The sequence below is a fragment of the Bubalus kerabau genome, chromosome 4, assembly GCF_029407905.1.
Source record: "Bubalus kerabau isolate K-KA32 ecotype Philippines breed swamp buffalo chromosome 4, PCC_UOA_SB_1v2, whole genome shotgun sequence".
NCBI lineage: Eukaryota > Metazoa > Chordata > Mammalia > Artiodactyla > Bovidae > Bubalus > Bubalus kerabau.
In genome coordinates, this window is record NC_073627.1 from 152900038 (window position 1) to 152910775 (window position 10738).

Here is a 10738-nt window from a genome sequence, read left to right on the forward strand (position 1 = left end):
TTTGTATGCAGGTCAGGAAGCAACAGTTAGAACTGGACATGGAACAACAGACTGGTTCCAAATAGGAAAAGGAGTTCGTCAAGGCTGTATATTGTCACCCTGTTTATTTAACTTATATGCAGAGTACATCATGAAAAACGCTGGACTGGAAGAAACACAAGCTGGAATCAAGATTGCCAGGAAAAATATCAATAACCTCAGGTATGCAGATGACACCACCCTTATGGCAGAAAGTGAAGAGGAACTTAAAAGCCTCTTGATGAAAGTGAAAATGGAGAGTGAAAAAGTTGGCTTAAAGCTCAACATTCAGAAAACGAAGATCATGGCATCCGGTCCCATCACTTCATGGGAAATAGATGGGGAAACAGTGGAAACAGTGTCAGACTTTATTTTTGTGGGCTCCAAAATCACTGCAGATGGTGACTGCAGCCATGAAATTAAAAGACAATTACTCCTTGGAAGGAAAGTTATGACCAACCTAGATAGCATATTGAAAAGCAGAGACATTACTTTGCCAACAAAGGTCCGTCTAGTCAAGGCTATGGTTTTTCCTGTGTTCATGTATGGATGTGAGAGTTGGACTGTGAAGAAGGCTGAGCGCCGAAGAATTGATGCTTTTGACCTGTGGTGTTGGAGAAGACTCTTGAGAGTCCCTTGGACTGCAAGGAGATCCAACCAGTCCATTCTGAAGGAGATCAGCCCTGGGATTTCTTTGGAAGGAATGATGCTAAAGCTGAAACTCCAGTACTTTGGCCACCTCATGTGAAGAGTTGACTCATTGGAAAAGAGTCTGATGCTGGGAGGGATTGGGGGCAGGAGGAGAAGGGGATGACAGAGGATGAGATGGCTGGATGGCATCACTGACTCGATGGACCTGAGTCTGAGTGAACTCCGGGAGTTGGTGATGGACATGGAGGCCTGGTGTGCTGCGATTCATGGGGTCACAAAGAGTCGGACATGACTGAGCAACTGATCTCATCTGATAGATAACTTGAAGTAGAAATTGCATCTTACCAATATCAACTCTTACAAGCCACTACCTAAATCTTTTCAAATTCATCTCAGCAAAATAAACATTTGTGAGATGCAGCTAAAGAGGAGTTTAGAAGGAAATTGATAGCCTTAAGTGCTTATTTTTAGAAAAGGTCTATGATCAGTGACTTAAAAAGCTAGAAAAAGAACAAAGTAAATGCAAAGTGAGTGCAAGGAATGGAATAAAGAAAATAAGAACAAAAATCTGTGAAATATAACACTTTATTAGCAGAAAAATTTGCCAAGAAAATGTTGAATGTCTGAAAAGAATATTATATATTGCTACTAAATTATATATTGCTGCATAGACTAATCAAGAGAAAAAGAAGACAAATAATTCAAGAGTGAAGGGGAAGTTACTACGTCTTCTTGATACTTTAAAAGGATACTAAGGGGATATTATGAACAAGTTTATACTAACAAGTTTAACACCTCATATGAAATGAATGAATTTTGAAAAATACTGCAGATACAGGATGGGACAAAATCTGAATATAGTACATTTTTAAAGTAATTAAGGATCCCTGAACCTGTGCAAGTGATAAAAACATTCCATATTTTAAAAGAATTACACACCATGCCCAAATGGAATTTATTCTACTTATGCAAAGCTCAGCATTAGAAACTCTGTACTATAGATTAGTCAATTTTTATATCCTCTGATAGAAGCTTTCTCTCCAGCTCTCTTCCTTTCTTTTTAAGTCCTCAGCAAAGTCACATTTACCATCCATATTTCTACCAGCAGTCTCTTCTTGCTTTTTCTAGTATGTACCTCAACTCTTTCAGCCTCTAACTGTCATCTATTTCCAAAGCCACTTCCACAAATTTTAGGTATTGGCTATAGCAGCATCCCACTTTTGGTATCAAAATCAGTCTTAGGGTTATTGAGTAACAGAACCATTTGGATGTATGTGTATACACACACACACATACACACACACAAACACAAGATGTATTATAAAGAATTGGCTCATGTGACTATGGAGGCTGAGAAGTTCCAAGATCTGCAGTTAGCAAAATGAAGACATATGAGAGCCCATGGTTCTCTCAGGCTCTCAGTCTCAACACCCAGTAAGAACTACTATATCAGATCAAGTGTGATAGCAGGAAAAACAAAAACAACTCCATCTGTTTCCTCTCCACCACCCACCCTCCCATGTCTCAGCTGGAAGGCAATTAGCCTGGAAGAATTCCCTCTTATTTTGGAGTTGTTGTTCAGTCACTAAGTCATGTCTGACTCTTTGAGACCCCATGGAATGCAGCACACCGAGCTTCCCTGTCCTTCACTATCTCCCAGAGTTTCCTCGCACTCATGTCCATTGAGTCGGCGATGCCATCCAACCATCTCATTCTCTGTCACCACCTTCTCCTGCCTTCAGTCTTTCCTATCATCAGAGTTTTTTCCAGTGAATTAGCTCTTCGCGTCAGGTGGCCAAAGTATTGGAGCTTCAGCTTCAGCATCAGTCCTTCTACTGAATATTCAGGATTGATTTCCTTTAGGATTGACTGGTTTGATCTCCTTGCTGTCCAAGGGACTCTCAAGCGTCTTCTCCAACACCACAGTTAAAAAGCATCAGTTCTTCAGCGCTCAGCCTTCTTTATGGTCCAGCTCTCACATCTGTGCATGACTACTAGAAAAACCATAGCTTTAATGTCAGCAAAGTGATGTCTCTGGTTTTTAATATGCTGTCTAGGTTTGTCATTGCTTTTTTCCAAGGAGCAAGCCTCATTTAATTTTGTCACTGTCTGCAGTGATTTTGGAGCCTCCAAAATAAAATATGTTACTATTTCCACATTTGCCCCATCTATTTGCCATGAAGTAATGGGACTGGAAGCCGTGATCTTAGTTTTTTGAATGTTGAGTTTTAAGCCAGCTTTTTCACTCTCCTCTTTCACCCTGATCAAGAGGCTCTTTAGTGCCTCTTCACTTTCTGCCATTAGAGTGGTATCTGCATATCTGAGGTTGTTGATGTTTCTTCTGGCAATCTTGATTACATCTTGTAGAGTCATCCAGTCCAGCATTTTGCATGATGTCCTCTGCATGTAAGTTAAATAAGTAGGGTGACAATATACAGCCTTGACGTACTCCTTTCTCAATTTTGAACCAGTCTGTTGTTCCATGTCTGGTTCTGACTGTTGCTTCTTGACCTACATACAGGTTTCTCAGGAGACAGGTAAGGTGGTCTGGTATTTCCATCTTTTTAAGAATCTCCACAGTTCGTTGTGATCCACACAGTCAGAGGCTTTAATATAGTCAATGAAGCAGAGTAGATATTTTTTTGGAATTCCCTTGCTCTTTCTATGATCCAACAGATGTTGGCAATTTGATATCTGATTCCTCTGCCTTTTCTAAGTCCAGCTTATACATCTGGAAGTTCTTGGTTCCTGTACTGCTGAAGCCTAACTTGAAGGATTTAGAGCCATTACCTTGGGAGAGGGTCAGTCTTTTGTTTTACTAAGGTCTTTCAACTGCTTTACTCAGTCTTCCTATTTAAGTGTTAAAGTCTTCCCAAAACACCCTCACAGAAACACCCAGCTGCTGCTGCTGCTGCTAAGTTGCTTCAGTCGTGTCCAACTCTGTGCGACCCCATAGACACCCAGAATAGTGTTTAAATGTTTGGGCAACCTGTGGCCAGAGCAGTTAATGCATAAAATTAACTGTCACATATTTTAATATTTCTTTTATATTGTCTTAAAATCATGGAGATGGCATATTATGAAAGTTGTCTAGTTTCCAGGGATTAATTCAGATTCTTATCAAAAGTGTTCTTTTTTCACATGTGGACCAAGTCTTAAAATTATTTTAATTGTTTAAAAGCAGTGAATGCCAAGCATTCTTTCTTCTATTGTAATCCAGTACCTATGGTATCCGTTTAACTCACTGCTATAATTTTATTCCTTATAATTACGGCTGCAGAAGGGAAAATTTCTTTAAGAAGCCATTAGGCATGGATTTTTTTTCTGTTTCCTTCAGGATGTTTGTTGAGCATCCCAATATGGACAGTTGTTGAAATACTTATTGGTCTGAAAAATCAATTGGCATGAGAATAGCTGTAGGTTATAAATGAGTTTATAAATTGATCATTTTTTTATATATCTTGGCAACTTTTATGATTAACTGAAAAGAATTACCTCGGTAAAATTTTATTTCTTCTTTTATTGAGGAACTTGGATGCTTAAAGCCACAGTGAACACTATAACTCTTAATCATTTTTAGTTAAAATTTGTCACATTACTAGATAGCATAAAAATGATGATGAGTGAACAGCCTTAGTAGAGACTAAGGCTCTCATAAGGACAGTGTTAACTGTATTTAAATCAGTCATTGTATTTAATACAAAAGACACTGAACAGCATACCTGTAATGGAGTAGTTTACCACTGGCCTTAGACTTTTTGCCTAGCTGGGAGTAAAACAGGTCAAGGAGAAGGCAGCGGCTGCTTTTCTCTTCCTGCTTTTCTCATAGATAAGGAGACAATAATGCAATACTGAAAGCTTAGCTTTCAGAGCTTTAGAATTACAACAAAAGTATTTCTTGGAAGCTGCTAGCCAGAAATGTACATGCCTGCCATGAGTTTTGAAAATGTGGACAGCCTAGCTTAACAAAATAAACTCACTCACGGTTCAATGGACCGAGCTAAAGACCAACCATGATGGGACCCCTGATGGCCAGAACTGTATACAAAGACTGAAAGGATATTCACTTTCATTGGAAGTCCAGTAGGGTCAGCAGTTGAGTGATTCAGTTCAGTTCAGTTGCTCAGTCGTGTCTGACTCTTTGCGACCCCATGAATCCCAGCACGCCAGGCCTCCCTGTCCATCACCAACTGCTGGAGATCACCCAGACTCATGTGCATCAAGGCAGTGATGCCATCCAGCCATCTCATCCTCTCTCGTCCCTTTCTCCTCCTGCCCCCAAGCCCTCCCAGCATCAGAGTCTTTTCTAATGGGTCAACTCTTCGCACGAAGTGGCCAAAGTATTGGAGTTTCAGCCTCAGCATCAGTCTTTCCAATGAACACCCAGGACTGGTCTCCTTTAGGATGGACTGGTTGGATCTCCTTGCAGTCCAAGGTACTCTCAAGAGTCTTCTCTAGCACCACAGTTCAAAAGCATCAATTCTTCGGCACTCAGCTTTCTTCACAGTCCAACTCTCACATCCATACATGACCACTGGAAAAACCATAGCCTTGACTAGACAAACCTATTTGGCAAAGTAATATCTCTGCTTTTTAATATGCTATCTAGGTTGGTCATAACTTTCCTTCCAAGGAGTAAGTGTCTTTGAATTTCATGGCTGCAATCACCATCTGCAGTGATTTTGGAGCCCCCAAAAATAAAGTCTGACACTGTTCCTACTGTTTTCCTATCTATTTGCCACGAAGTGATGGGACCAGATGCCATGATCTTCATTTTCTGAATGTTGAGCTTTAAGCCAACTTTTTCACTCTCCTCTTTGAGGCTTTTTAGTTCCTCTTTACTTTCTGCCATAAGGGTGGTGTCATCTGCATATCTGAGGTTATTGATATTTCTCCCGGCAATCTTGATTCCAGCTTGTGCTTCTTCCAGCCCAGTGTTTCTCATGATGTACTCTGCATAGACGTTAAATAAGCAGGGTGACAGTATACAGCCTTGATGTACTCCTTTTCCTATTTGGAACCAGTCTGTTGTTCCATGTCCAGGTCTAACTGTTGCTTCCTGACCTGCATACAGGTTTCTCAAGAGGCAGATCAGGTGGTCTGGTGTTCCCATCTCTTTCAGAATTTTCCACAATTTATTGTGATCCACACAGTCAAAGGCTTTGGCATAGTCAATAAAGCAGAAATAGATGTTTTTCTAGAACTCTCTTGCTTTTTCCATGATCCAGCAGATGTTGGCAATTTGATCTCTGGTTCCTCTGCCTTTTCTAAAACCAGCTTGAACTTTTGGAAGGTCACGGTTCACATATTGCTGAAGCCTGGCTTGGAGAATTTTGAGTGTTACTTTGCTAGTGTGAGATGAGTGCAGTTGTGCGGTAGTTTGAGCATTCTTTGGCATTGCCTTTCTTTGGCATTGGAATGAAAAGTGACCTTTTCCAGTCCTGTGGCCACTGCTGAGTTTGCCAAATTTGCTGGCATATTGAGTGCAGCACTTTCACAGCATCATCTTTCAGGATTTGAAATAGCTCAACTGGAATTCCACCACCTCCACTAGCTTTGTTCATAGTGATGCTTTCTAAGGCCCACTTGACTTCACATTCCAGGATGTCTGGCTCTAGGTGAGTGATCACACCGAGGTGGTTATCTGGGTCATGAAGATCTTTTTTGTATAGTTCTTCTGTGTATTCTTGCCACCTCTTCTTAATATCTTCTGCTTCTGTTAAGTACATACCATTTCTGTCCTTTATCGAGCCTATCTTTGCATGTAATGTTCCCCTGGTATCTCTAATTTTCTTGAAGAGATCTCATTAATCAGGGCTACTTCACAGGATCCTCTAGATTTAGCACCACACACACACACACAATGAAGTTTACTGAATAGTTTGCTGAGGAGGAAGTGTAGGGTCTTTAAGTGTTAGGAAGGGTTTTCATGGTAGCTATTATTGTTAGTATTAAAAGCTGGCATCTTAGACAAGATGGAATGAATAACTTTCTGTAAAAGGGTTAGATAGTAAATATTTTAGGCTTTGTAGTCTTTATGTTTTTTGTTGCAACTACTCACCTTTGCCTTTGTATATGAAAGCTGCTATAGACACAACATAAAGATTGAATGTAGCTGTGTCCAATAGACTTCTTTACAGAACATGAGTTTGGCTGTAGTTTGCTGACCAATGTTGTTGATTGTTCGTAAAATACATCTCAGTTTTGATTGGTGAAGAAAGAAACATGTATGTCTGGAAAGGCCTGGTGTACTGAGCTTATTTAAGGTTCATGGTATTTTTCATCAGCTTCAGGTGGATAGAAGCAGGGTGATAGAACAAGGCATCCAAATTTGATATCTACAAAAGTTATTTTAGGTGGAAAGTTTCCATGTACAACAATTTGTATTAAAAAAAAAAAGCAAAACACTGAGAAGAGCAGGTCTTAGTTTGATTGGGGTCACTGGGAGCCAAAATCATTTAAGGGGTTGTAGGCCTAGACTATGTCTCTGTGTTTCATTTGCAAATCCACACACCATGTTAGAGGACCCAGTACATAATCCTCTAGGAAATACTTGTTTAACTTCCCACATGGATCTCTGACCTGTCCTCTGTACTGCCTCCACTAGTTAGTTCAGTTCAGTTGCTGTCGTGTCCGACTCTTTGCGACCCCATGGACTGCAGCACACCAGGCCTCCCTGTCCATCACCAACTCCCGGAGCTTACTCAAACTTATTTCCATTGAGTCAGTGGTGCCATCCAACCATCTTATCCTCTGTCATCCCCCTTCCTTTCCCGCCTTCAATCTTTCCCAGCATCAGGGTCTTTTCAAATGAGTCAGTTCTTTGCATCAGGTGGCCTAAGTATTGGAGTTTCAGCTTCAACATCAGTCCTTCCAATGACTATTCAGGACTGATTTCCTTTAGGATGGACTGGTTGCATCTCCTTTCTGTGCAAGAGACTCTTAAGAGTCTTCTCCAACACCACAGTTGAAAAGCATTAGTTCTTTGATGCTCAGCTTTCTTTATAGTCCAACTGTAGAGGGACTCCCTTTTTTGACCCCATCTTTTCTTATAGGAAAAGTCCCTAAAGAAATTTGTAATAAGTTATGTATTTTAACTCTCAGTAAAAGCATGTATTTGTTGATATTGTTTACACTGGTGTTAATGTCTGTGGCTTGTAGGATAATTGTATTTGGGGCACATGTATAACTCTGATGGCAGTGATTTATAGGGCTAGAGCTGCCTGTGATGCTTTCTTAAACCTCCTTAAGCTGGGCTGATACTTAGAGCTGGCTCATTATGTGGGTTTTATGTGTTGTAAAAGGTATGCATCAATATGTCACCATGGGTTGGAACGAAGGTCTTTGAAGGAAGTCTTTGTGTGGGAGCATCTGAGAAATGAGAGCTAGACAAGTGTTAACCATCCACAAGATACCTTTGATGATATTGACTGACACTTTCTCTCCAGCAGAAGGAAGAAAAGAATTCCAACCCTATCTCTCCTGCCCGGTGACTTTTTCCAGTCCACAGATCCTCCATCACTATATGCTCTGTGGTCATGCCCTTCAGATCTTCCCAGGTTCATCTGCAGAAAGCCACTTCCTACTAGATGCTCCAAGCTGCTTGAATGAAAAAGCAGAAGATGGAGAGAGAGAAGGCTCTGGCACTGTGTTTGGGAGGCTGCGGCTGAGTGGGACTTCAAGGGCATTTTTCAGCTCATCTCAAGATCAGCCAGTAGACCAGGGAGGCAGTAGCAGTGGAAGAATAGACCAGGGGATGATCTCTGATGAGGCAGATGCAGTATTGACAGAGACAAACATCTCAGAATCTGGAGCAGTCATATGTGAAAACTATAGACTAGGATTTAGCAGAAAATCAAGCCTCTTTAGCCTCCAGAAGCATCATGTGTGCCCTGAATGTGGCAGAAACTTCTGCCAGAAGTCAGACCTTGTCAAACACCAGAGGACTCACTCGGGAGAGAAGCCGTTTAGTTGCAGAGAGTGCGGACGAGGCTTTGGCCGCAGGTCCTCCCTCACAGTACACCAGAGGAAGCACTCAGGGGAAAAGCCCTACGTGTGCCGGGAGTGTGGGCGACACTTCAGGTACACATCCTCCTTAACTAACCACAAGAGGATACACTCCGGGGAGAGACCCTTTGTATGTCAGCAGTGTGGGAGAGGCTTTCGCCAGAAGATCGCCCTCATCCTGCACCAGAGGACACACTTGGAAGAGAAGCCCTTTGTGTGTCCAGAGTGTGGAAGAGGCTTTTGCCAGAAGGCATCACTCCTTCAACACCGTAGTTCACATTCAGGCGAGAGGCCCTTCTTGTGCCTGGAGTGTGGGCGTGGCTTCAGGCAGCAGTCTCTGCTCCTCAGTCACCAGGTCACACACTCAGGTGAGAAGCCTTATGTCTGTGCTGAGTGTGGGCACAGCTTTCGCCAGAAAGTCACCCTCATCAGGCACCAGAGGACACACACAGGGGAGAAGCCTTACCTGTGCTCCGAGTGTGGGCGTGGCTTTAGCCAGAAAGTCTCCCTTATGGGCCACCAGAGGACGCACACAGGTGAGAAGCCTTATGTGTGCTCTGAGTGTGGGCGTGGCTTTGGTCAGAAGGTTACCCTCATTAGACACCAGAGGACGCACACAGGGGAGAAGCCTTTTCTGTGTCCTGAATGTGGACGTACCTTTGGCTTCAAGTCACTTCTCACCAGACACAAGAGGATACATTCAGGGGAGGAGGCTGATGTGTACAGAGTATGTGAGCAAAGACTTGGTCTGAAGATCCAACTCACCTCTGACCAGAGGACACACTCAGGAGAAAAGCCATGTGTGTGTGATGAGTGTGGACGTGGCTTTGGCTTCAAGTCAGCCCTCATCAGACACCAGCGGACACATTCAGGAGAGAAGCCATATGTGTGCAGGGACTGTGGTCGTGGCTTTAGCCAGAAGTCTCACCTCCACAGGCATAGGAAAACCAAGTCTGGCCATCACCTCCTGCCACAGGAACTGTTCTCTTGACATTTCCTTTCCTTCCCTATGAGTGTCTAGGTGGTAGAAATCACTAGGAAATGTTCCACTTCTCTTAAAATGCAGTTGAGAAAAAAAAAGTTGTATTTTTTCAGTGATCATAAGATAGTTGATTTATGGTTTACTTCCTAACTGGCAATGTGTTTTACTTTGCCAGGGCTGCCATAACAAAATACCAGACTTGGTAGCTCAAAGAACAGAAGTTTATTTTGTCATAGTTCTGGAGACTAGAGGTCCAAGATCAATGTGTAGGCAGTTTGGTTTTTATTGAAGTCTTTCCCCTTGGCTTGCAGATGATTGCATTCTTGCTGAGTCCTGAAATGGGCATTTTTTTCCCCTGTTTATGTACTTTCCTGGTAACTCTCTCTCTTCTTTCTGAGGATACCAGCCATACTGGATTAGGACTTCACCCTATGACCTTGTAAAGGCCCTGTCATCAAATAAAGTCATGACTTTATATGTTATGTTATGACTTCAGTATGTTAATTTAGGGGAACAATTCAGTCTTAACAACTCAATCCTCTGGACCCCCTATATTCACATTCTTCAAGTACAAAATACAGTCACCCCAAATTAACAGCAGCAAAAGTCTTAGCCCATTTCAACTTCATCTCTACATTCAAAATCTCACCTAAGTTTCATCTAAGTCGAGTGTGGATGAGACTAGAAGTGCATTTCATCCTTTCCAGCTGTGAACCTGTGAACCAGACAAGTTATTTGCTTCCAAAATACAGTGATGGGACAGGCAGAGAATTCACATTCCCATTCTAAAAGTGGAAAGGATTGATTGGTCCCAAGCAAGTTTAAAATGTTACAAGGCAATTTCTATTAGTTTTTAAGGCATGAGAATGATCTCTGGTTGTATCTTCTGCCCTCTGGTCTGGCTGGTGTGGTAGAGGTGTGTGGGGCCCACTGAAACCATGGAAGAACCATACTGGCTCCCCAGACTTTTACTGTCTGGGCTTATTTTGGAAATGGCAGACCTGCTGGTCTCTGTTTCACCTTTGTGGTCATTCTTTCCTCTTGTTGATGGATAATATAGTCAGATAGTTAGCTCTATTC

The 10738-nt window shown here is 42.1% G+C and overlaps 1 protein-coding gene across 7 annotated transcripts in view; it reads left to right on the forward strand.

Moving 5' to 3' along the window:
• Positions 1 to 10140, forward strand: part of ZNF169 (zinc finger protein 169) — a 97716-nt gene extending 87576 nt beyond the window's left edge. For 6 of the 7 annotated variants that reach the window (XM_055579106.1, XM_055579104.1, XM_055579101.1 and 3 more), the window contains one exon: positions 8118 to 10140. In XM_055579106.1, coding sequence (XP_055435081.1) covers positions 8118 to 9667 — 1550 coding nt within the window. In that variant the 3' untranslated portion in view covers positions 9668 to 10140. The remainder of the gene's footprint in view (positions 1 to 8117) is intronic. The other variant, XM_055579105.1, reaches the window with a different exon arrangement.
• Positions 10141 to 10738: the final 598 nt, after the last annotated feature.